Source organism: Nannobrachium achirus (genome assembly GCF_963921795.1).
Source record: "Nannobrachium achirus genome assembly, chromosome: 9".
Classification (NCBI taxonomy): Eukaryota; Metazoa; Chordata; class Actinopteri; order Myctophiformes; family Myctophidae; genus Nannobrachium; species Nannobrachium achirus.
Window position 1 is genome coordinate 3,600,321 of NC_137818.1, and position 27,727 is coordinate 3,628,047.

The 27,727-nt window shown below is 40.2% G+C and overlaps 1 protein-coding gene across 2 annotated transcripts in view; it reads right to left on the bottom strand.

The window, feature by feature from the left end:
• The window catches only part of g6pd (glucose-6-phosphate dehydrogenase), a 39,667-nt gene extending 18,014 nt beyond the window's left edge, over positions 1 to 21,653 (bottom strand). Inside the window, exons 1-4 of one of the 2 annotated variants that reach the window (XM_080733230.1) lie at positions 21,579 to 21,653; positions 15,068 to 15,189; positions 1,297 to 1,334; positions 331 to 439 (exon numbers count right to left, since the gene is read on the bottom strand). In XM_080733230.1, the coding sequence (XP_080589356.1) occupies positions 331 to 439; positions 1,297 to 1,334; positions 15,068 to 15,189; positions 21,579 to 21,618 (309 nt within the window). In that variant the 5' untranslated portion in view covers positions 21,619 to 21,653. Of the gene's footprint in view, positions 1 to 330; positions 440 to 1,296; positions 1,335 to 15,067; positions 15,190 to 21,285; positions 21,461 to 21,578 lie in introns of those variants that run through there. The other variant, XM_080733231.1, reaches the window with a different exon arrangement.
• Positions 21,654 to 27,727: the final 6,074 nt, after the last annotated feature.

The window sequence follows — 27,727 nt, forward strand, 5'->3', positions numbered from 1 at the left end:
GAAACTATTCTGTGTTCCTTTTGTAGCAAGAAAACACTGGTTAGAAAACAGCCTGTATCACTGCACATAGCTAGCCTCCATGACCAAGCAGTCTTATGCAAAAGGTTGAAATGTCATTTAGAAAAAGGGTGTAGTACTAATGTGGAATGGGTGGCTTTTCCACAGTTTTGGGGGCAGCAGACAAAAACCCTGGATACACAGGGAAGGGCATGCAGTTTTTGATTGATTTTAGACTTTATTAGAAGTTTGCATAGGAAAAGGTACAGTTTCATGACGGTACAGTTCACTGGTACAAGGTCTACTAAAAGGAGATCCATTGAGTGTGTTTACCTTTAGGTAGGGCATGCAGGCGGTGCGGATGGCGTCCACTGTGAGCTCAGAGCGGGCAAAGCCTACAAAGTAGGTCTGCTCTGGGAGTAGGCCGTCTCTGAACAACCACCTGGTCTCACACACACACACACACACACACACACACACACACACACACACACACACACACACACACACACACACACACACACACACACACACACACACACACACACACACACACACACACACACACACACACACACACACACACACACACACACACACACACACACACAGCAGGGAGCCAGTTACACACAACCCATGGATTATAGCAAAACTCCATTGACTGAAAGTGTGTATTAGGGATGGGACAATACGCGATATTATCGTTTATCGTGATCTCATGGTAATCGTATCGTGGAGATTTAATTTATCGTGGTATCGTCCTCCGTCATGCACTGGGATCAATTCACATTTGCCAATAAGCTGCATATCCGGAAACACTTAAACCCTCTATAATTGGTAAAAGGTACGTCTATTTTTTCACTCTCTATCAAATGTCTTTGCCAAACAATAGCCGATCTACAAGCTCACAACGCGTCACATCGCAACGCGTTGTGAGCTTGTAGATCGGCAATTCTTTGGCAAAGACATTTGATAGAGAGTGGGAAAAAAAAGACTTTATCAACTACATATATTATAAGTACCTCTATAATTCTAGAGGGTTTAAGTGGTACCGGATATGCAGCTCTGCAAATAAAAGGTGAATTGATCCCAATGCATGACGGGAGGACGATAAATGAAATCTCCACGATACGATTATCATGAGTGTTTTTTATCACGATGAACGATAATATCGCGTATCGCGTATCTGTAGTGCAGGTCAGTCAGTCATATATAAGCATAGTGCATTAGTGAGGAGTTGTTCAGCCCTGTATAACCATAGAGTATTATTAGTCAGAACCAGAGGTGTTTGTCACTCACCACAGCGTTGGGTAGATCTTCTTCTTAGCCAAATCCCCCTGTGGATATAAACATAGTTCACAGTTAATATTTACCAGACACATGATTATTATTACACACATGTTGCTTACTGTCCTACTGCTGGGGCAGTGCAGACTGTCAGAGTAGAGGTTAGTAGTACAGCTACAGCTAATAAAATGGATAATGAGTGTGTGTGTAAGATGCAGCTGGGGACCGTACCTATGTTCCCCAGGTTCTATGTTCCCCACTTTCTTACCACCTAACCCTACCCCTAACCCTAACCCTAACCTAAACCCTAACCCTAACCCTAACCCTAACCCTAACCATAACCATAACCATAACCTCACTAAAACTAATGCTGTGAGGTGGGGAACATAGAGCGGGGAACATAGAACCTGGGGAACATAGGGTGGACCCCTGCAGCTGTTACCAGAGTCATGGGTGTAAGTAAAGTAAGTAAGCCTTGCCGAGCCATGAAGCTCCCATAGTCCAGGAGCCCATCTCCCGTTTCTGTAGCGTGAGCCAGCTTGATGTACAAGTGCTGCTAAACCCCCTGGACATGATGTACTGTGTAGGCTACACCCCCTGGACATGATGCTAGTATGTCTCAGGGATCCCCAATCCAACCCTTGATGCTGAGTGCCAAGCAGGAGGCACTGGGTCTTCTGTATGACCCGGCCGGGGACCAAACCCTGACCTCCCAGTCTCAGGGCGGACACTCTAACCACAAGGCCACTGAGCTGGTCATGGTTGTGCCAACGTACAAGCATACGGACAGTAGAGTCCACAGTGTTGTCCATGCACAATGATACACCTACATCTAAAACACACCCAGTAACAATGTGATTATACTGTAGCTACAGCTACAGTATGTGGCTTACACAGTGTACTATGAGGTCGGCCTGAATATGCAGCCTGCCAAGTGTTTACATTAAATGTGCTGTAGTGTGGTTTTTAAGTCAATTTGGGGGACATTTTTAACCCTTTATTCAAACAGTGACAGTGGAGAGACAGGAAAATGAGAGAGCAAAGGGCATGGGGTCGGATTCGAACCCATATCGGCTGTGCAAGGACTGAGACTCAACTCATTAAGACAGGAAAGCATCTATGTCACAAATCCTTTTAACCACTTTAAACATATTTTATACTTCAAAAATAGCAGATCTATGATAGTGCTATGAGCTTGTAGATCTGCTATTTTTGTAAAAAAAAAAAAAAAAAAAAAAAAATGTGTGTCTGGCCCTGTTACAGCGCCACCAGGGGAAGTCACTTTCCATCCCTCATACACAGTGCACACCCCATAACATGAACTTGGAAACCACAGAATCAGTCTTCCGTCTACCTTTATGTTGCTAAAGGCAGCAGGTGAGCAGCCTGCTAGACTAGTGCTTAAAGGCTCATTGCACAACCTCAGTAACAGCAGCAGTGCTGCCTGCAACCACTAACCACATAGTACACATAGAAACACAGTTTACTGTTCTGTCCCCCTTTCTCTCTGGTGTTCATATGAGATAAAGACATGGAGTGACTGGTACAGTACAGCGGTACAGTGAACCAACATGATGTAATCTCTGTGGAGGGACAGATAAGATCACTGGAACGGTCTGTGAGCCAACAGCGGTACAGAGACGACCAGGGGGCGTCACAAGGGGGGGGGGAGTGGGACTGAGTTACTAGGGCCCAAGGTGGAGGGGCCCTAGTAACTTTAGCTATTGAAAAATAGCAGATATACAAGCTCACAGCGCGGCACCGAGTGCCGCGCTGCGAGCTTGTAGATCTGCTATTTTTGAAAAATCGTGAAAATGTGTGCAAATCTTTGAATATATGTATTTCTTAAGCAAACATTTGTAACTCAAATTTTGCTTCTGGGGGGGGGGGGGGGTCCCTGCTGGAACTAAATATTTAAATATTTTGAGATGGGGGTACATACATATCATTTTGGGGGTCCTTGACATGAAAAAGTTTGAGCACCACTGACATGCACACATTTTCATGTTTTTTTTCAAAAATAGCAGATCTACAAGCTCACAGCGCGGCACTCGGTGCCGCGCTGTGAGCTTGTATATCTGCTATTTTTCAATAGTTAACATTCATGGGGGGCCCAGCGGTGAATCCTTGTACCCAGGGCCCAGAATTTGGTGTGTCGCCCCTGAAGACGACGACATGGAGAGAACAGAAACAGACCACAGGAGAAAGGAAGCCTCTACAGGCTGATATTCTGCAAGACAGAAACCAATAACAAAATTCCATGGTCAGAGCTGAGTATCTGCTAGGGAGGGGACTATATGAAAATGTCATATCACGATTATTGTGACAAAAGAAATCGCGATTTACGATATTATCGCGATAATGCACATTTACAAAAAATAGCAGATCTACAAGCTCACAACACGTCGCATAACTTGCGACGTGTTGTGAGCTTGTAGATCAGCTATTTTTTTGGACATTTGAGAGAGTGAAAGAAATACTATCAAATACGTAAATCATAAGTACCTTTTACCAATTATAGAATTAGAGAAGTGGTACCGGATATGCATCTCTGCAAATAAAAGGTGAATTGAGCCCAGTGCATGGCTGAGGACGATATCACAATAAAACTAAATCTCCACGATATGATTATCGTGAGTGTTTTTTTATCACGATAAACGATAATATCGCTTATCGTCCCATCCCTTGTATCTGCATCCGATTACGTTGTGCTGTAGTGTGAGGTCTCTTAGTCAGTGACAGATTCAATGATTGTTATATTTGGGGAAATGGAAACTGGGAGGGACAAATGCTCTTCTGTGTTGAAGAAGCCATTATGTGGGATAAAAAAAGTTAAAGATGTAAAACTTGTGTTCAGTTGTGTTCGAAATTATTCAACCCCCTCTGACAACATTGTTCATTAGTGTAACCACTGTTACTTTGACTTAGAACTTGTCAACTATGCTCAAAACTGTACTTTTTGGAACATTCAGTGTCTTTGCAATTGTTTTATGTAATTTTCCTTTTTTTTTACAAAGCAATAATCTCTTCTCTGAACTTTTCTGACCATTCCTTAAACTTAGCTATGTTTCTAACTGCTCTAATCACAGTCAACAAACCTCTAGTCAGGCCAGATTGCACATCTGATGCAACTATTTAAGCCCTTGATTAGTCGATTGCAGTTGATTACACATGTTTTCAGGTGTAATTAAGAGTTGAATAATTGAAAGTGACGTTGAAAGTGGCATTTAGCATTGCATTTGTAAAATATATATATATATATGCTTTTGTTGAGCTATTTACATTGTTCTTGTATGATTTATTTATTTCATTCAGTTGTCAGTTTGTGAATTTAGCCAATAAACCAGATTTGCAGAGAGGAAATCAACTGTAGCTTTTACTGAATGGTTAACCACATCAACCCTTCTCTGGGAATGTCATAATACGCGACCATTCTGCGAAAACAGCAGATCTACAAGCTGAGCTTTTTTTTCCCAAAATAGGGAGGTTTAAGTGCTTGATAATAATTAAAAGTCAGGCAAGGATTCAGACCAATGTGTGGACTGGAGTTACCACATAATAATGGCCTCCAGCACTACTCCACTTCTCAAGTTATCCTGAAATGTAATCTTCAGCTGGACCACTGCCAAGTGTGTTTGGAGGCAATGTGTACACTGAATTATCACAGCACAATTTGTACAACTGAATTATTACAGCAAATGGCACAGTGTGTGCAATGTTTACTAAACGTACAGTGGCCAGACACTGATCACCCCACCTTTTATCATCAGTGTCTGACTGAGTCTGTCGGCTAGGAACCTTATGAGCTCACATTGTCGTCCTTGCCTTACCCCTTATCACTAAACTTCTATGCTTTAACTATTGAAAAATAGCAGATCTACAAGCTCGCAGCGCGGCACCGAGTGCCGCGCTGCGAGCTTGTAGATCTGCTATTTTTGAAAAATCTTGAAAATTTGAATTTTGACCCGATTCTATAAGTGTATTTTGAATCCCTCTAAGGTTTTTTGAAAAACCCATGTTTCTATGTCAGCAATCTGGCCGGCCATCGTCAAAGAAAAGGTCCTTTTGACTTAACAGTTAACAGGTCAGTTAGTCTGTTCTTGAGAGACTACCATGTCAGTGGTTCTCAAACTTTTTCATGTCAAGGACCCCCAAAATGATATGTATTTGGCCACGGACCCCCATCTCAAAATATCTAGTTCCAGGGACCACCCCCAGAAGCAAAATTTGAGTTACAAACGTTCGCTTTAAAAATAAATATATTCAAAGATTTGCACACATTTTCACGGCTTTTAAAAAAATAGCAGATCTACAAGCCCGCAGCGCGGCACCTGTATATCTGCTATTTTTCACTGGTTAAAGCATTCAATAATTCTAGGCCTAACGTCTACATCGACACATTGTGAGCTTGTAGATCGGCTATTTTAATTATTTAAAAATTTAGTAAAAAAGGCAAAGAAGTTTAGCCATCGACAAAAATAGGGCCGTTTATGTCCAAAAGAAATGTAAAACTAGTCTCTGTGTTTTTAATAAACATCATGGAAAAGGTTCATTCATGTCTGAGGATATGACCTCTGTTTAGGCCACAGAACATTATTATCACCATTACTGGGCGCCAGCCATTCATTGTCTGTATATTTAAGTCATTTATGTCATATCAGTTTCCGTTTACAAAAGCCTAAAAGGCAAACATGAATGTAATTGTCAGCTCTGTCTGATAACGGACACTGGCCGGGTTTCCCAAAGCGATTTTAGCCCATCGTAGCTCACACATGGTCGTAGAGACCAAGCCCAGACCGTCATGTTCCCGTGTTTACATGGGTTCGGGCTTCTTATTAAAGAACACGGAGGATCCGGGTAATTATAGAATGCCGTAACGTATTTTGACAGGTGTGTATTTAGAAACGCGTTGTCACTTGTAGATCAGCAATTTGTTTTTCTATTGTTGATTGTAATGTACATGCAACGAAGCCCCCTTGAGTGAGTGTGAAAATACAGTGGCCTCTCCATCAAAGCTGGCCTGTGAAGCGGTCTTCTGCCCTCCCCTCCCCCCTCCTCTCCCCTCCACTCCACTCCTCCCCTCCCCCCCCGGTCTGTAACCTACACTGAGTGGAACGTAGTGCTGACAGTCAGTGACACTGCAGAATCACCATTCAGTCACCATGCTATTACTGCCTCTACTTAACAACCAGATAGAAACAACTGGATGGAACCAATTCATTAGCAGATTAAAACACCCTGTCTCTCATGTCAGTTAGGCCGTTCCTCACAGACTGTGCTCTCTACAGCAGTGGTTCTCAACATGTGGGTCATGACCCCCAGGGGGGTCCCCAGATGATTAACTTAATGTGCAACGTTGTTTTCTCTCTCTCTCTCAACAGTAAACAAACCATCATAAAGTTTAAGTGTATAGAGGGTATCTGCACATTTCTAAAGTGACAATTTAAGGACTTTTTAAGACCTCTAAAATGACAAATTAAACACTGGCCAAATTGTCAAACATTAGCTGTGAGCATGTAGATCTGCTATTTCCACAATAGACCGTGTTATACAAAATCTAATGGCTCAACGATTGTGCTAATCAGGGTGGGGGGTCCCCAGTTAAAATATATATATTATTTTGGGGGTTGTGGCCTGAAAAGGTTGAGAACCACTGCCACACACACACACACACACACACACACACACACACACACACACACACACACACACACACACACACACACACACACACACACACACACACACACACACACACACACACACACACACACACACACACACACACACACACACACACACACACACACACACACACAGAGAGCAAAGAGGAGGAAGTAACAGATAAATATACTTCCAAGAAGTGGAAGGAGGAAGAAGGAACAGAACTGGAATGTCTTACAGGACTGGTTAGCTGTTACCTAATAATGCTCTCTGTACATGAAGCAACCAGTCTGTCTACAACATGAGGAACTGTAAGCTGAGAGAGAGACTGAGACAGGCATCTTTCACACAAACCTCTTGTTAAAGCATGAGGAAACTGTAAGGCGGAAAGGGACACGAGCATCTTTCTCACAGCCTTCTCGTTTTAGGCCTAGAATCATTGAATGCTTTAACCAGTGAAAAATAGCAGATATACAAGCTCACAGCGCGGCACCGAGTGCCGCGCTGCGAGCTTGTAGATCTGCTATTTTTGAAAAAGTCGTGAAAATGTGTGCAAATCTTTGATTTTATGTATTTTCAAAGCGAACGTTTGTAACTCAAATTTTGCTTCTGGGTGGTCCCTGGAACAACATATTTTGAGATGGGGGGTCTGTGGCCAAATAGATATAATTTTGGGGGTCCTTCACATGAAAAGGTTTGAGAACCACTGACATAGTAGTCTCTCAAGATCAGACAAACTGAGCTCCAGTTAAGTGAAAAGGACCTTTTCTTTTGACGATGGCTGGCCAGATTGCTGACACAGAAACATAGGTTTTTCAAAAAGTCTTAGAAGGATTCAAAAGACACTTATAGAATCGGGTCAAAATTCTAATTTTCACGATTTTTCAAAAAGTCTTAGAAGGATTCAAAAGACACTTATAGAATCGGGTCAAAATTCTAATTTTCACGATTTTTCAAAAAGTTTTAGAAGGATTCAAAAGACACTTATAGAATCGGGTCAACATTCTAATTTTCACGATTTTTCAAAAATGGCAGATCTACAAGCTCGCAGCGCGGCACAAGGTGCCGCACTGTGAGCTTGTATATCTACTATTTTTCACTAGTTAAAGCATAAAATAATGATACGCAATAATGTGTACCCGTTCTTCAAAAATAGCAGATGTACAAGCTTGCACTGCAGCGCAGCATGAAGTGCCAGGCTGCGAGCTTGTAGATCTGCTATTTATGAATAGCCAATGTACACTTTTGAGAACCACTGTGCAATATAGCTAAAAGATCGAAAATGACACAAGATGCATACCCCCATAACACTGAGTGTACAAATGGAACCAAATGGACCCGTAAAAGGTCCAGGAGGACCATTTAGTTCCATTTGTACAGACTTTAATTCTACGGGTCCATTTGGAACCCAGCAAGGAAGGAATACTGAGGTTCTCTGGGACTGGACCATACTATGAAAACAACTGTATTAGCTTGTTAGCATGGGACTGGACCATACTATGAAAACAACTGTATTAGCTTGTTAGCATGGGACTGGACCATACTATGAAAACAACTGTATTAGCTTGTTAGCATGGGACTGGACCATACTATGAAAACAACTGTATTAGCTTGTTAGCATGGGACTGGACCATACTGTTAGGATAAATTATGATACATAATTATGTTATTGGTGTATGAAGCTCATATGACCATATAAGATATTATTATGAACTGAACTCACAGTATAAGAGACCACATTTTGGTCGCATACTGTAGGTTCAGGCAAACTGATTAAAGGTCATAATAACTTTGAATGCCCTGAATAGAATCATGTTTTGGTTTATACTGTATCTGTATGTCACCAGACTCACTGTCTTCCTCTGATATAAGTCACGAGTGGTGGAAAATTACCAACACTACGTGTCACGTTCTTCCTGTTACTTCCTTGTTATAATATAGGAACGAATCAATGAGTTCCTACTACTTCCTTGTTATGATATGGGAACGAATGAATAAGTTCCACGCTTCTTACTGTCATAAACTGTATGTCTTTATATACATGTTTTCCTCCATCTTGGAGGAGAGAGAGAATCCTCTGTCCTGCCGTTAGGGTGGGGAGAGATTTATCAAGCATACCACTAGGATGATATGCGCACTGTTTTGTCTTCTTTGTCTGCTCTCTCAAGAATACAGCAATCTAAAGAAATATAGTCCTTTGGCTCTTTGTCTTATTTTAACTATGGATTTAGAGATCCATAATTTTATTATTAATTGGTCCTTCTCGAGTGGTCAAGCTGCGGTGCGTTTGACCAGCCAGGGGGGGACTTGAGGAACCGGTACTGTACGGTCCCTCTCTCACCAGGGCTGGTCAAAGCGCTCCGACACGCTTTAAAATTACCAGCCAGATTTTATCTCTACATTGCTGTATTTTCAGACAAAGGAATTTTATTTGACAACAGTGTTATGAGTTTTCGATTAATGTGGAACCGCGTGGACCCCCAGGAGCAGCGGACCGTGTTGGACCGTCTTCCTTGAGGTTGGATACTCCCCCGGTCCTGGGCTGCATCTGGGATTTCCACGCATTGGCAAATTCCTAAGTGATTAAGATAAGTACATATTTACTAAATCCCTGTAACGTGTCGTGTCTTTGAATTTTGAATTAACGATGTTAATGTTAGGATGATTTGTGAATGATGTTCTCCCTCCGTCTGGAGGAGTCGGAAAGCTCCTAAATAATGTTTTGGTTTGACACGCGTCGTAAATTAAACCCTTATCTAGATACAGATTGGTCGTAAAACTCTTTGTTTCTTCTTTGAAAGTTTAAGGGAGGTGTACACAATCCCTAATCTATTTTTAACTATTTCTGGTTTGCTCTCGCTCTCTCGTTGTGATGAGGAAGCAGAGACAAATATTTCCATACTTTAACTTTTTTCGGTACAGTCGTTTTTGTCCACAAGTTGTTGTTCAACTTGTTCTTTTGTCAGTTTGTTTGGACCCTATGTATGGTCATTATTTGTTTGGCTTATAACCTAGGGCAAGTACTTCTAGTCGGCCTGAATTTAACGAGTACTTCTAGTCAGTTGCGGTTATAGCTTTTTACTGTTATGTCTGGACCATATGAATGGTCAGTATTTGTCAGTTTGTTACTGTTATGTTCACTGTACCGATAATACTGTGTTTATTTGGGTCTCTCAGTTTCATGGCTTTGCGCCAAGCCATTTGGAAATTGAGAAACAACATTTTATCTTTAAGACTATGTTACTGACCAGTTCTGTTTTCTGTAATATTAAATATTTTTAAGACGTTTTAAAATGTCTCTGAGAAATTAAAGTTAAGATTTAAGATTAAGAATAACTAACTAAAATTATTGATGCCTAAATTCATTTAAACTGTTGTAACGTTAAGATTTAAAACCTCCAGAGGCTTCTGGGTGTGTATTATAGTATAATTTCATTTATATGATGAATGAGTTCTCTGTGAGAATGAGTTTGCCGTAGGCTACTGTATGTGTGAGGGTGTGCACAGGTTTTGGGGAAGTGCGTGTGAGTGGTGTTCTGAGAGAGTGTGCGGGCGTGCATGCCGCCCCCCCCCCCCCCCTCCCTCATCTTGTCAACCCCCCCCCCCCCCCCTAACTCTGTGTCTCTGACCCAGTATGTGAGTGTGTGTGCACTTCTGAGTGCAGCGTATGTGTGCCTGTCTGAGAAACCACCTGGAGCCTTCAAGGTCAGATGGTCTGTGTGTGAGAGAATTGTTTTGGGAACATGTCTTGTTTAGACTTTCCTTTCTCCTATTTTTCGTAAACGTTCTGATTGTTTACTGTCTATGGTATTTTGTTTAATTTTTCTGTTCTCTTACTGTTAAAAACTCCATTACCCATAAATCTCTTGGTTGGGAACGTCATGTCCCTGGTTACCATAACAACCAAATTAAACCCATTGTTGAGAAGGACACAAGGTCGCTTCTCGCACTTAGGGCGTATTACTTATCACTGACTCCCCTGTGCCCAAGCTGCTACTGTACTGTATGAGTGCATGAATTAAAGCCTTTTTCATTGATTTAAATAATTTAAATTATTTTATTTAACTTTTACAACTTGTTGTAAAAAAGGGGAGTGTTTAAGGTTTAATATATTTTAATTTTAATTTGATTTTAATTTATTTAATTTGGTTTTTCATCGATTTAAGATTTATTTGAAACTTAATTTGAAATGTTTCTGTTACATGGGCTGACGGTGGCGGAGAGAGGAGGAAGGCAGTGTGGGGAAGGAGGAGAATCGGGTCATCATCGAAAACCACCTGACTGATGGGGTGCAGACGAACCACGACCTGAGGCCCGGCCAGACCAGTGCACGAGCCAATCAACCGCAGTGGCACGATGTAAAAATCGTGCCTTGTCGGAACTACCTGAGAAGAAAGAAGCGACCCAGAAGAAAACGACCCCACATCAACTGCATCCTGCGTCCTCCTCCCTCACGTCTCTACAATGCCCCAACGTCGTCATCATCATCATCATCATCATCATCATCATCATCATCATCATCATCATCGTCATCATCATCATCATCATCACCGTCATCACCGACGTTTCAATTCATCTTTTATTTGTTTTCTTTCTTTATTCTTTATTTTTATTCTGTCTTCATTCATCTGTAAAAAACGATGAATGATGTGTCACATTTCTTTAAACTTTAAGGATTTATTACATTCCCTTTAAAAAAAATATTATTACAGTTCTCTTTTGAAAATTTGAATTTATAAATATTATTAAAGTCTTCATATTATTATTATTATTACCCTGATAAAATGTTTAATATGGAGGTCATATGAACCTCATACAAAAATTAAAAGGATAGATTGTTAGGATAAATTATGATACATAATTATGTTATTGGTGTATGAAGCTCATATGACCATATAAGATATTATTATGAACTGAACTCACAGTATAAGAGACCACATTTTGGTCGCATACTGTAGGTTCAGGCAAACTGATTAAAGGTCATAATAACTTTGAATGCCCTGAATAGAATCATGTTTTGGTTTATACTGTATCTGTATGTCACCAGACTCACTGTCTTCCTCTGATATAAGTCACGAGTGGTGGAAAATTACCAACACTACGTGTCACGTTCTTCCTGTTACTTCCTTGTTATAATATAGGAACGAATCAATGAGTTCCTACTACTTCCTTGTTATGATATGGGAACGAATGAATAAGTTCCACGCTTCTTACTGTCATAAACTGTATGTCTTTATATACATGTTTTCCTCCATCTTGGAGGAGAGAGAGAATCCTCTGTCCTGCCGTTAGGGTGGGGAGAGATTATCGAGCATACCACTAGGATGATATGCGCACTGTTTTGTCTTCTTTGTCTGCTCTCTCAAGAATACAGCAATCTAAAGAAATATAGTCCTTTGGCTCTTTGTCTTATTTTAACTATGGATTTAGAGATCCATAATTTATTATTACATACTATGAAAACAACTGTATTAGCTTGTTAGCATGGGACTGGACCATACTATGAAAACAACTGTATTAGCTTGTTAGCATGGGACTGGACCATACTATGAAAACAACTGTATTAGCTTGTTAGCATGGGACTGGACCATACTATGAAAACAACTGTATTAGCTTGTTAGCATGGGACTGGACCATACTATGAAAACAACTGTATTAGCTTGTTAGCATGGGACTGGACCATACTATGAAAACAACTGTATTAGCTTGTTAGCATGGGACTGGACCATACTATGAAAACAACTGTATTAGCTTGTTAGCATGGGACTGGACCATACTATGAAAACAACTGTATTAGCTTGTTAGCATGGGACTGGACCATACTATGAAAACAACTGTATTAGCTTGTTAGCATGGGACTGGACCATACTATGAAAACAACTGTATTAGCTTGTTAGCATGGGACTGGACCATACTATGAAAACAACTGTATTAGCTTGTTAGCCGTTCCAAAAAGACAACACACCAGGTACAGACAGTATGAGTGCAAAAGGAAGCAATGTCTGCACACCTGAAGAAGCTGTCTATAATTAATCCTCTGATTCAGGGGTGGGCAAGCTTAGGGCACGGGTGGCAACACTGGCACATAACAGGGGAGGGTGATCAGAGAGAGAGAGAGACAGAGAAACTAAATTAATGCAAGTTCTGTTGAATGGTCTGCCTATGACCTGAGAGCACCACAGTCAGTCGAAGGGGACTAAAGGTCTTTCTTTTTAACAAGGCCTAGATGGACTTTTGAATGCCTTACATGTTTTTAACCCTTCTGAGCTGTAATAGTTGGTGATCATTATGTGCTTTTAAACCCCTTTCCTGTGTTTAACAGGTGTGCACTGATCTGAAGTTACTTTAATTTAAACAGTTTTTGACCATTTTAGTCCTTTTAAATCTTGGGTTAGGGTTAATAGGGACGCTAGGGACACAGAGTGTGAGTGGTTGTGATTGGCCAATAGATGCTCTCTATCCTCATCACCACCTGTGGCAGAGCTAACAGGAACCTTCAGATCATCTTGTTCAAGCAAAGAGGAACCTTTTTATTCTCTTTTTTCCTAAATTTAGAAAATAGTTTTTATATTTTTATTACCACTACCACTACCCCCCCCCCCCATTTTGGGGTTAAAAAAATAGGACGTAGAGCCTTCGTCCTACTCCTCCCGCCCAACACTCCCTGCTGATATGCCTCCCCCCTTATGAGTACATGCAATGACCAAGTACAGTCATGTTCTGCTTGCCCAAAGGTCATGCCCACTTAAATCATCCATTATAAAATGATAGGTAAAATCTGAATTACCGTTCAATTTAACACTTATTGTTTTACTTTCTGGGGCTGTGAGATAACATATGTCATACCTCAGTTTTTATGCCAAATACCTACATAGCTGTGAATATGACTATGGGTTATTTTATATTTTGTAGTGTAGTAGCAACAGTAAAAACAGCACATTATAGGTCAACAGTGCTCTTATTTTACATTCCACAGAACAGAAGACAGAGCACTCTGGCCACGTTCAGCTGTGTCGCCTCTCAAACTAGCAATTGCCCGGTCGGGCAACCTGAAAGCAAACTCCACCTTGCCTGAAAGTTTTATTTACATGCAAGGGGCAGGTGGGCAACCCTTAGTGTCAAGGCACCACTGGGGATTGTAACCCACAACCTCTGTGGTGGCAAAGAGGAACCTCCTTGATAAGTTGATATGACCATGTTGAAGGAAGCACAGCTGATTGTGTTATTATTTACACAATCTGTGTGAAATCAACGTTGCCACATTTCTTTTTCCACAGACCACTTCATGCATGTGTGCAATTATTGCATTCTCTAGTCGTTTGATATTTCAACAGAGCCTCTCTTTAGAAACCAAATAAACAGAAACCCTGGCCTTTGACTATAATAGTCTAACTATGTCAATGGGGGGCCGGGCGGTGCACTGCTCTTTATTTTATCCTAATTAATCAGTTGGCAGGTTGGAGGTTTCCTTTGTAATAGTTACCAAATGACAAATCACTGAGTTAATAAAATAATGTTTAGAGTGTGATCCGGAGACTCTCCCATCGACCCCATGCCACCCTCTGAGAGGTACAAATGGTTCCTTTCACATAAAACCTTTGAGAACCACTAGTAGTACTCATAAATGTGCCATGGTGAAGTAGTGAATAAGGGTCACACATATTCGGAACAGTTGGACATGTGACATGAAATAAGAATCTTATCCACAAGTTCCCAACGTCCCATCATGCATTGCGCAGAAGGTGTGCAGCAGTTCCGGCGTCGCGGCCGAGAGTGATCTACAAGCTCACAGCGGTTGCATCTGCAACGCGACGTGAGCTTGTATGTCTGCTGTTCTCCGGAAGTGTCCCACACATAATTCTACAGTAAATTATCGGAGTGGATAAATGTAAAAATATAAACATTTCCCTTGCCCTAGCCTAGTAAACTGACTCCTCCCATCTTTGAAGGCAGGAAGAGTCTGGTTTACGAGGCTACCCTTGCCCGCCCACCCCCCTCTTTCTTCTATGGAAATAATGATATGATGGGAACGATGCACAAAGACGAATGTCAGCCGCTTCTTTCTGTCTGTAAAGCTGTGATGATGTGACAATAATAGAGCAGCTTGCTATGCTCTTACCGAGGCGCCCATGACGATGAAGACGTGAGCCTCTCCTTCATGGAAGGCCTGGTCGTCATGGAGCTCCTTCCTCAGCTCCCCGAACACCTCCGACCGAGACAGAGGGACGTTGTTCATCTTGTCTGTGTGGGGAGAGAGACATGAGCAGTGTGTTAGAGAGAGAGAGAGAGAGACATGAGCACTATGTTAGAGAGAGAGAGAGAGAGAGAGAAAGAGGGACATATACCGTATGTTAGAGAGAGAGAGAGCGAGTGAGACTAGAGTATTTTAGAGAGAGAGTCATACACTAGAGATGCTCCGATTGAGATTTTTGGGGACGATACCATACCGATCACCAATCAACTGGAATCAGTATCAGTTGATCATTACATTCACCTTCACACACACACACACACACACACACACACACACACACACACACACACACACACACACACACACACACACACACACACACACACACACACACACACACACACACACACACACACACACACACACACACACACAGAGGGGTTCAGAGTCTTGCTCAAGGACTCTTCAACACTAACTCTGGGGGGGCCGGGATCCAACTGGGACCCACGTGGGGTCACATCCGGCCACTCTACCACTGAGCCACTGCTGCCCCACTGAGATGATGTAAGTAAGTAGTAGTACATTGGCTGTAGATATCAGTTATATCATATCATAGATATCACATATCTACAAGCTCACAGTGCATCACATTGCCACGCATTGTGAGCTTGTAGATCTGCCATTTCTGGCCAATAGGTTTGGTGTAGAAGGAAACAAGAGCAGACCAAGTACAGAGCCAACTGGAGGTCTGTCTCAAGTACAGAGGAGTTTAAGAGGCTAACAACAACATGAGCAAAGATGATTGATTTAGAAAGATACACCATCCTAATTAACATGTAGAGGCCACATGGAACACTCATCCTACAAATGGGCTCCTACAATAAGTGGGCGCAGTCTGACGGCAGATCTTGCAAACATCCAATGTTTACTGGTGCTAGAGAGTGTTGCCAGGACAGAGAATGGTTCAAAATAAAGTTGCTTTTCTCTTGATTAGTCTCTAAAAAAACTATTTTAGTATGGAAATCTTTGGAAGATTGTGTGGCTTGTGACGAGTGACCATGGAGCTAAAGAATGTTTCAGAAGCTGTGTTCGCGTTCATTCACCAAATATTCGACTATTCGAATATTCGAATATCAAAGTCACTATTCGACTTTGTTCACCGAAGTCGAATATTCGCTTATTTTTATTTTTTTCATTTTTTGTCTTTAAAAATATATATATTTCTTCATGGTTTAAAAAGCTTGGCTTGATAGGAAGTCAAAAGTACCCTGACAAGCACTTGGAATTGTAGTTATTACATTTAATGTGACACAGATAAATATTGTGAAAATAGCCGATCTACATGCTCACAACGCCTCCCAGCGTAGATCAGCTATTTTCACAATGTTCGCCTCTTGCTTACTTAATATTTGACAGTTTGGACAGTTTGGCCAGTCCTGTCAAATATTCGACTTTTCGAATACTTGAGGTCGAATAATTCGAATACTAAAAATCGCTATTCGTGAATGCCTTAGTTCACACTAGCATTGGAATGAATAGACTCCAACCTGCTTCCAGGACTGCTCTCCTAAAGAAGTGAACACCTACTCCACACAGATACGGGAAGTAAACCGGAGATGGCGGGTCTATCTTTTACTTTTTTTTTCGTGTCTTGGACATAAGTCATTCAGTAGAACAATGGCTGTAGTCTAACATTACAGTGAGTGTGGATGTGAGCTGCAGTTTAGTGTAGGAGTAATGTGTAAAATGCAACGCTGGTATGTGCAACTGGCACCATTTCTGCATGCCAGAGTATATAGAATGTTGCACGCACGCACGCACGCACGCACACACGCACACACACACACATTCACAAATAGTGATTTTTAGCATTTGAATTATTCAACCTCAAAGTATTCGAATAGTCGAATATTCAACAGGACTGGCCTAACTGTCAAATATTAAGTAAGCAAGAGGCGAGCATTGTGAAAATAGCAGATCTACATGCTCACAGTGAGCATGTAGATCTGCTATTTTCACAATATTTATCTGCGGAACCGAGTCATTAAATGTAATACCTACAATTCCAAGTGCTTGACTTCCTATCTAGCCAAGCTTTATAAACTATATATGTTTTAAAGAGAGAAAAAGAAAAAGCGAATATTCGACTTCGGTGAACAACGTCGAATAGTGACTTTGATATTCGAATATTTGGTGAATGCCCTAACACACACACACACACACACACACACACACACACACACACACACACACACACACACACACACACACACACACACACACACACACACACACACACACACACACACACACACACACACACACACACACACACACACACACACACACACACACACACACACACACACACACACACACACACACACACCACACACACACACACACACACACACACACACACACACGGCCTATTTGACAGAGTTAGTTGACCAACTCCGGCTTACGTTGCAACAGCTCCAGTACTTCCTTATAGCTCAAGTTAAATATGTAAATCAGGAAACTGTGCTTTGTGAAATATACCATTATTTATTTCACCATTAGCCTTTAACATGTGGAAAACTATGTGCCAAAAGCTGCTGCTGGGCCATTATTCTGCTCTTTAGAGAAGCTTAATACTACTGTATAGAAGTGTACTTTGACCTTCTAAGGAGTTATAGCATAATTCAGTAAATAAGGGCCATTGTTGCATCTGATACTGAGGGTTTGTTTTACAAAATAATGGTTGTCGTTATGTGGAAAGGTTGTATGTCCTCCTCCAAATATGGACGTACTTGTATTATTTTAAAAACATTGTAAAATCTAAGACTGGGAGTGCATTGGTGTCATTTTAGAGTTGAGCTAAAATAATAAATAAATACAAAGTTTATACTACTGTATATAATATTCATTGTGATAAATGTGAAAATGTTTAACTGATATATTTGCTTCTGGGGGTCTGTGCTCTGTGGAACAGCATATTTTTAGATGGGTGTCAGCAGCCAAATACCTATAATTTTGGGTGGTCCAAGTTGACCTGAAAAGGTTTTTTGGAACCACTGATATAGAAAGTTTAGAAGTTTTTCAGAAAACTTTTTTAGAAGGCCTCGGGTCTAAGTGGGTAAATAAATTAAAAAGGGTTCAATATGGAGATACAAATGGTAAATGGTGCATTTATATAAATCGCCTTCATCCAAGGCGCTTCACAGAGATTGTGCATTACATTCACCCATACATATTCATACACTGATGGCAGAGGAAACCATTCAAGGCACCAACCTGCTCACCGGGAGCAACTAGGGGTTCAGAGTCTTGCTCAAGGACTCTTCAACACTAACTGCTGGGGGAGCCCGGGATCGAACTGGGAACCCTACGGGGAACCCTCCGTGTTCTAAGACAGCAACTCTACCCCTGAGCCACTGCTGCCCCTGTTCAACTCTTACACATGTCATACTGTACAAGCTTTCTTCCCACAGCAGCGAGGAAAGGACTTTAAGGTTTTGTTTTCCAAACACAGCTGATCTCTGGCCAGGACAGGGTTAACAGGGTTAAATCAGCTGACCCGGGTCAAAGCCAGGGTTAAATCAGCTGACCCGGGTCAAACCGGGGGTCAGAAGGTCAGACAGCAGTGAGTAGGAAGGGAAAGCAAAGCAGGATCCAAAAATGGTCCAATAATCCACCTCCAGATTTACACACGACATGGCCTGTCTGTCAGACTGGCTGCCTCAGTACTGGACTGGACTTACTGTAGCACTGGACTGGACTGGACTGTACTATGCTGCTAACAGAGAGGTGTAAAGTGTGGTCAGTCTGTCAGACTGGCTGCCTCTACTGGACTGGACTGGACTGTACTATGCTGCTAACAGAGGTGTAATGTAACTAAGTATATTTACCCAAGTACTGTACTTAGCACTGCATTTGCTATGCTGCTACCAGAGGTGTAAAGTAACTAAGTACATTTACTCAAGTACTGTTTCTTAAGTACAGTTTTCAGTACTTTTACTTCTACTCTAATGTCTCTGAGGTAAATGTTGTACTTTTTACTACACTGCAATTATTTGAAAACGGTAGTTAATACTTTATTACAAAACATACATAACCCTCTTCAGCCTCTACTGTGTATACATTTCTGCCATTTGAAAATAGCAGATGTACAAGCTCACAATGCGTCGCACCACGACACATTGTGTGAGCTTGTAGATCTTCTATTTTCAAAACATCTATTTGAAAAACGGGACATTCTGCATATGAGTACTAGGCCTACTTTTACTTTTGGTACTTTAAGCACATTTTGATGCCAATACTTTTGTACTTTTACTAAAGTAAATACTTTGAATTCTGAACCTTTACTTGTAACAACAGAGCCTTTCATTTTCTACATTGCAGTATTGGTACTTTTTACTTTAGCAAAGAATTTAAGCCTACTCTTTCCACCACTGTCTGCTACTGCAAAAGGGATGGAACTATATGAAAATTTCATAAAAATCCATTATCCTGAGGTGGATCATTTGCCAAAAAAATAGCAGATCTACAAGCTCACAACGCGTCACGTTGTGATGCGTTGTGAGCTTGTAGATCTGCTATTCTTTTGGAAAAGACATTTGATAGAGAAAAAAAGACTGTATCAAGTACGTATAATATAAGTAACTTTTACCAATTCTAGAGGGTTTAAGTGGTACCAGATATGCAGCTCTGCAAATAAAAGTTGAATTAATCCCAGTGCATGACGGAGGACGATATCACGATAAATTAAATCTCCACGATACGATTATCGTGAGTGTTTTTTTTATCACAATATACGATAATATGGCTTATCGTCCCATCCCTTGCAGCAGGAATAGCAGAGCATCGTTTAACAACCGGACAAACACACCAACTATATTGTTATTAGTACAACAATCTGCTGTGAGGATCTAGAACCAGGAGAAGCTGGTTTATGAGGCTACTAGAAGCTTTCCAGAGCCGCTGTCTGTCTGTCTGTCTGTCTGTCTGTCATAATGTTGGACAAGCAACAATAAATATACATTTTTAAACTAGAGTGACAGACATACACAAACAGACTACACTGCAAATTAGTTGATACTGTTAGTTAGGTGAATACCCACCAAGTGAAATTAAATTTGGTTGATTTAGTTAAAAAATATTAATAGCAATAATAATAATATTACAAAAAGTACAACAATATTGGTATCAAAATGTACTCAAAGTACCAAAAGTAGAAAGTACGTGTTAAGCAGAATGTCCCATTTCACAAGTTTTCAAATGCATAAAATGTGTGAAAATCTTAGATCTACAAGCTCACAGCTAACTTGGCTTGTAGATAAGCAAAAAGGTATATAGGGCTGAAAAGTGGTTAATGTATGTTTTGTAACAGGCTAATAATCAAAAAGTAACTAGTAGTAACTAAAGTTTTCAATTAATTGTAGTGGAGTAAAAAGTACAATATTTGCCTCTGAGATGAAGTGGAGTAGAAGTAAATACTCCAGTCTAAGTAAAAACAAGAACACCTCAAAACAAGTGCATTTCAGTACAGTATACTCGAGTAAACATGTACTTAGGTTACTTTACTGGAGTAGAAGTGAAAGTACTCAACATTGGAAATACTCCAGTACAAGTAAAAAGGAAAAGCCCTCAGAACAAGATAGTGCATTTAGGTACAGTAACATTGAGTAAAAGTACTTAGTTACTTGGCAAAGTACTTCAGTTACTTTAACCCCAGTGCAACATTAATCCTCTTATATGCTGTTATGACACCATGAACAATAATCCACAGGTCACTCAATTAGTAGCCACAAGCAGCATGGGACCAAAAATACCCGATCCACAAGACATCAGTGCGCCTCCGGGGCTACAGTTAATGAGCTTGTAGATCAGTTGCTTTAGTTTAGCAGCAGCTATAGCCAGAGGCGTCAATTGGATATGGCAAAGCTATGGCAGCTGCCATACCTTGGCTACAGGGGGGAAATAATAAAATGCACCTTTCATCGTGCCTGTTGCTAAGGTATTAAGACACCAGTCATGTTGCCATACCTTAGCTTTTGCTGAGCTGACGCAGCTGCAGCTAGCAGCAGCAGGCTGACGCAGATGGAAGCCGGTCACACATTGAGCCGTTAAACCATGGAGAGAGCAGTTATTATCATACTTACAATGTCTCTGTGTCTGCAACAACCCGACCGAATGGACGCTTTTCTGTCAGCCTCTGGTAACAACAGGAGTCTTTAAGCTTTAAGACGACAGAACGAGCCTGTATTGTGTGGTTTTAAAGAGGAGCAGCGACCAGTTATTATAGTGTTGGTCGCTTCCTCCTTTGCTTCCCTGTTGTATGTGGGTGTGTTGGTTAATGTTGTGACAGAGCAGAATGTAAGGTTTTTTATTGGTTAATGTTGTGACATAGCCAGAATGTGAGCGTCTTATTGGTCGTTTTTTATCGGTAACTCACCCTGCTGTGTGCTGCTGCTGGCTCCACTCCCCATCTCCATTCTCTTCTAGTTCCCCATGGCTCTGCTGCTCTGCCGCGACCTGGCGTTTTCCAACGGGTCTGAGGAGGCCCTATAAAGCTAGATGCTAAAGATGGGATTTATGGCTCTCTGAAGTGAGCCGGATCTCTGGGATCCGTTCCTTTCAGAGAGCCGTTCAAAAGACGTACTGGCTCATTTGAGTTACTAGTTACTCTGTAGATTTTGATTATAATTACAAATAAATTCAACCCTATATGGAATCAGAATAGACTCAATACTATATCCATTTATTTCTGACATACATAGGTGCATACCTGCCATTTGAATATAGCCGATCGACAAGTTCACAATGCGAACTTGTAGATCAGCTATTTTCAAATGATTTTTTTCTTTTTACATTGTATTCATTGGAAAACCTGTGAAAACATTTATTGTAATCAAATATATTGTAATCAAATTATTGTCTTAGGAATGCGACGAAAAAACGAATAATATTACTGAACAGCGAACTCAAGTCTCCATGGCGTGAGTAATCAATAGGAAAAAAAGTCATTTGGGGGTGAACTAAGTCTTTGCTTCTGGGGGTCCCTAGAACAACATATTTTGAGATGGGGGTCCGCGGCCAGATACATATCATTTTGGGGGTCCTTGACATGACAAAGTTTGAGAACCACTGATATAGCAACATTTTGTGTCTAAATGTGGGTCTATTCTGCATCTAGCTTAAGGCCTCAGACCCGTTGGCAAACGCCAGGTCGCGACTGGCTCTGTCTGTCCGTGACGTCACGGCAGGGGGAGGGGCTTAGTTATTCCTCTTCTTTTCTTGACAGACAACGTGTGTGGGCGGGGCCAGAGAATAGTGGTATGACCGTATGACACACTAGTACAGTGTCGTTATGCATATTCATGTTGTGAAGACAGCCTGGACACTTGACATTCAGTAATATTGGGTCTTATGATCAATGTAAGAATATTATATAATGGTGTGTAAAAAATTAAATCTAGAAATTGCCACAAGCCAAGTCTTTGTGTCCAATTTGTGCGTGTGGAGTGGACATTGTAATGACCCATGATGACACACATTGATTGATTGATTGAATACTTTATTAGAATTTAGAGAAAGTACAGGACAGTACAGTTCACTGCTACACGGTCAACTAAAAAGGATAAAGACCACAAGACCTCTAGACCTACTGCACATATGAACTTCTCATTTTAAATTAGGCTTTTTTGTATGTTATTTAAATCGTATTGAGAGAAAATAAATGCTGCTATTTGTTCCAAAGCGACTGCAAAAGATTGCTGCTATTTGTTTCAAAAAAGCTTTATACCCTTTATATAATGAGTCTGACACAGAGTGACATATCTCTGTTTACACAATCCTGTACCCCCTCCAACTAGATGTTCCCCTTTTTCAACTGCCAATAAAGATCCTTTGAAATTAATTGAATTGATCTGTTTGATATTGAATTGAATTCAAACATTATTGAACCTTCCTGAAGCTCTGTGTGACGGCAATTCTTCAGAAGAAGGCCTTGTAAAACACAAGACCATTCAATGTGTTTATATCCCCATTTAGCTGACACCTTAACATCATCTATAGTCTTCCTGGGGTCCAAGACATTAAAATACATTAGCTAAAAGATATACAATGTCACAGCGTATTACAAAGAAATACTAAACTAAAAAAGAAGAAAAAAAACTATCACATAAAGAGATATCAACAGAGATACAACACATTTAAAAAGGAGCACTATCAATCTGTAAGAAAATGTTTTGAGTGTACAGTGAAGTAGAAGTTTCCTTTTAAAACAGTCTTTTTCTCTGGTGTTACAAATGTCACGTATGGAAGACTACTCCAAAAGTATTGACCTACAAGTAATCTCTTTTCATTGTAACAGTGGTTTTAGTGGCTTCCCCAACATCAAACTATAATGTCATTTCTACGATAATCGTCATCCCAATCTGTCAGTAAAAGGGGCTGAACCTTTTCCGGGGTTAATACGGTAATAACATTTGACAAACACAGAGAGTTAATGCTGTTAGCATAATACAGTAGGGTGACAAGCACAAATCTGAAAATATATAGGAAAATACCTACAAAGTGAAATTTGTTTATGGATCAAGTAAGAAACATGTATCAGTTCATGGTCACCATGAACTGATACATGTTTCTTACCGTTCTGCTGCCATGGAATATTTTTTAAACTTTATGAATTGCTTGTTTAGTACATATTTTTATTGTTGTATTTTGTAAAGTTCTGCCGTTTTGCAGTGGGGCCCTGGCTCCACTGCAAGCATGAATTAAATAATCATGTTTACTCAATAGATTCATTGGGACTCCTGAGGAGGACAGAGTTTGTTTGTTGGAGGAAATTGAAAATGAGGTTAATTTCTTGTTTTATTGTCCATTGTATGTTGAATTAAGACATAGATTATTTGGTAAAATGTCATCTATTTGTGTTAACTTTTTTTGGTTGGACGATTATGAAAGACTTGAATTATGTTTTAGTAAAGGTATTTTCTTTTTGGCAGATTATGTGTGTAAAGTGTTTTGTATGCTTGAAGGAAAGTTTGAAGAACAGTCTTTTTGTTTCTTTGTATACCTGTATGGTTGGTACCAATGAAATGATTTATATGTATGTGTCCTGTAAGTCCATGTGGGCTGGGCACCTTTTTGGTGCACGACACGAATATAAATAAATCTATCTATCTATCTATCTATCTATCTATCTATCTATCTATCTATCTATCTATCTATCTATCTATCTATCTATCTATCTATCTATCTATCTCTATCTATATATCTATCTATCTATCTATCTATCTATCTATCTATCTATCAATAAAAAAAAAATCATATGCCAGGTTGAAAGTGATTGAAGGGAATAAGGGATTCTGAAAGTAAATACAATTTATTCATACTACTGTGGCTCCCCCAGTATGGGCTACTGGGGGAGCCCATACTGGGGGAGTCATGCTAATGTGGCTCCCCCAGTATGGCATGGGCTATATTATGAATAGGCCTATATCACACATGTTAATGAATAGGGCGTTCCCACTCCAAACATGACAGGCCTAAAGACAGACAGATACCACGTTGTTCTTTTACAATTCAATCTCTCTCTTCAAGTTTTAAACGTCCAGAAATATCCCCAAATATATTTAGAGGAAAGGATGGAGAGGAGAGGGACCATGTATTCACTCCATAATTGACATTACTTACTGTACTGTACAAAATGTATGATATTTATTATAATGCATATTGATGATGACTAATGAATATTTGATTCCCAGTCAGAACCAGACAACAAGAGGAGGAGGAGGAGGAAGAAGAAGAAGAAGAAGTAGAAAATGAAGAAGTGGTATTTGAAAAATGTTAGTCGACTACCTTTTTTCAAAACGAAACAAAAACTGATGACTAAAACTAAGACTAAATACCATAGAGCTATAGCTAAATACTGTATATTGACAATTGCGTCCATAAATAAAAAATAGACTACAAAATTAGGGAGGGACTAGTGGAGAAGAGATCCAGTAGAACTAAAAGACAAGTCATTTTATGTTTGATTGCGCTCAGATGTTGCGCTCTGAAAATAAAGAAATCTACAAGCTCACAACCCGTCGCAATGAGATTGTAGATCAGCAATTTTCAGCATGCAACTGTAAAATCAGCCATTACGACACCATCAAAGCCCGCCAAAATAGATTTTAGTCGACAAAATCAACTGTAGATTTTGTCTGCTATTAAAAATCTTATGATATTTAGTCAGCTAAAACTAAAACATTTCAGATGACTAAAATATGACTAAAACTAAATGGAGTTTTATTCAAAAGACTGAATATCAATAAAACTAAATAAAAAAAATGTGCTGTCAAAATCAACACTATTCTCAACACTCACTAACTAACATGGAGGTCTTTAAATATGTGGCCTAAATACTGTTAGGTTGAACTCTACTAACAAACAAACTATTAAAACAGGCCACACTACGTCAGTTTGAACACTGACGCAATGTGGTGTCCACATGCTTGTCGCATATATTTCGTCAAGTCACCAATTTCACCATCACGCCAGACACCAGCATGCTGGAGGCTGGGGAGTGGGACTGAGTTACTAGGGCCCAAGGTGGAGGGGCCTGGAATTATTTTATACTTTAGCTATTGAAAAATAGCAGATCTACACGCTCGCAGCGACGCATCGCGGCACTCGGTGCCACGCTGTGAGCTTGTAGATCTGCTATTTTTTAAAAGTCAAGAAAATGTGTGTAAATCTTTGAATATATGTATGTATTTAAGCGAACATTTGTAACTCAAACTTTGCTTCTGGGGGGTCCCTGGAACTAAACATTTTGAGATGGGGGTCCGTGGCCAAATATATAATAAAAATATAATTTTGTGGGTCCTTCACATGAAAAGGTTTGAGCACCACTGACATAGAAACATAGGTTTTTCAAAAAACAATAGCAGATCTACAAGCTTGCAGCTTGTAAATCTGCTATTTTTCAATATTTAAAGCACAAAATAATGTGTATTTTGTGTAATAATGCGTTCCCAGTTTAAATGGGTTAAACCCCTTCCTCCTATGAAGAACATTCATGGGGGGCCCCGCAGTGAGTGAATCCTTGTACCCAGGGCCCAGCGTTTGGTGTGACACCCCTGCTGACAGTGCTAAAGCTCTTTGGCAGCAGATTCTCATTCATGTGATTGTCATTGAAGATATGTTTGGATGCATCCATACCAAACAAGACCAATGCTGTTGTGGACAATCATATAGATAAGACATGTGGAAACATCACGTGGCAATGTGCCCACAGAACAAAGGGTTGATCTCCATCTGACCCCTGCATTGCCCTACAGCAGTATACAGTATATATATATTTGCCACTGACTCCCATTTTATGTTTCTTTTTCTATCTCTCTCTCTCTCTCTCTCTTTAGGACCCCAATGTAAACGTCTCAGGGTATGCAAAGGCCAAATGTAATCTAGATAGCATGTTATGCAGACCAATGCCAGGCCATTGTTGACCTGGCATATTAGTGTGTACAGTTTAAAATGTACAGATTGTTTGGTTATTCTACTGTCAGACTGATGATAGGTTCTTGGTTGACCTACAATCCTAGACTATTTCTATGCCTTGTGCTGTCCTTACTGTAAATGGCTCTGGATTAAGAGAGTCTGCTCTGCTAAATGCCTAAAGTGTAAACTGTTCATTTTCAGGACTGATAAATAGGCCATGTACTCCCATTAGTCGGGGACCCACATGGACAAAAGCTCAAAGAAAAGAGGGGTACCTGTGATTTTCTGCCGTACTTTTTATTTCTGTTTTATCTATTAGTTTGGTCATTAAGGTCCACAGAATGAGAGGCCTGCTCTGCCGGAAAGTTCGCGAAAAAAAGTTAGAGGCATTTTTGTGTGATAAAGCCTTCATTTTTTGACCCTGTGATATGAACTAGGTTTCCTTTCTTAAAGTGCTCATTAAGTTGTGTAGAATGTCAATAAATCATTCCCAGATACACAGAACACGTGTGAACAACACCAAGTCAAGAAATAATCTCCCAAAGCCTTTCCAAATGATTTATAGACATTTTATGTACAAAAATGTACCCGTTTCTTGCATTTTTCCCAATAATTTTATCTTTACTTCAATTGTAATCAACTTTGCCATGGCCTATGACATCAGGCAATGTTTCATCCTTTTCAGCAATCTTTATAGTTATTCCACACAAAATATTATTAAAATCAAACCCTAACCCTAACCCTAAATTAAAGGAACTGTGGTGATTTTATTACTCTTATGCTCCAAATTCATATAGTCATTTTCTGGCAGAAAAACCTGTACCCCCTCAAAAAACAAAACAAACATGTAACACAACAAATTCAAGTATTGTTTTATCATAAACAGCTGTTATCTTATACAGTATATGAATTGATAAAACAGGAAATTAAACATTTAGCTGAATAAAATCAAGATTATGATATCTAATATCAGGAAAATGAAAATAACTAACGATTAACTCATTCACTGTCACTGTCCTCAAGTATGAGTTCAACTCGTGAACATTTGTTGGGGTCCCAAGTGCAGAGACATGCAATTACACACTTGGCCCCGGCTCTTGCACATGAGCA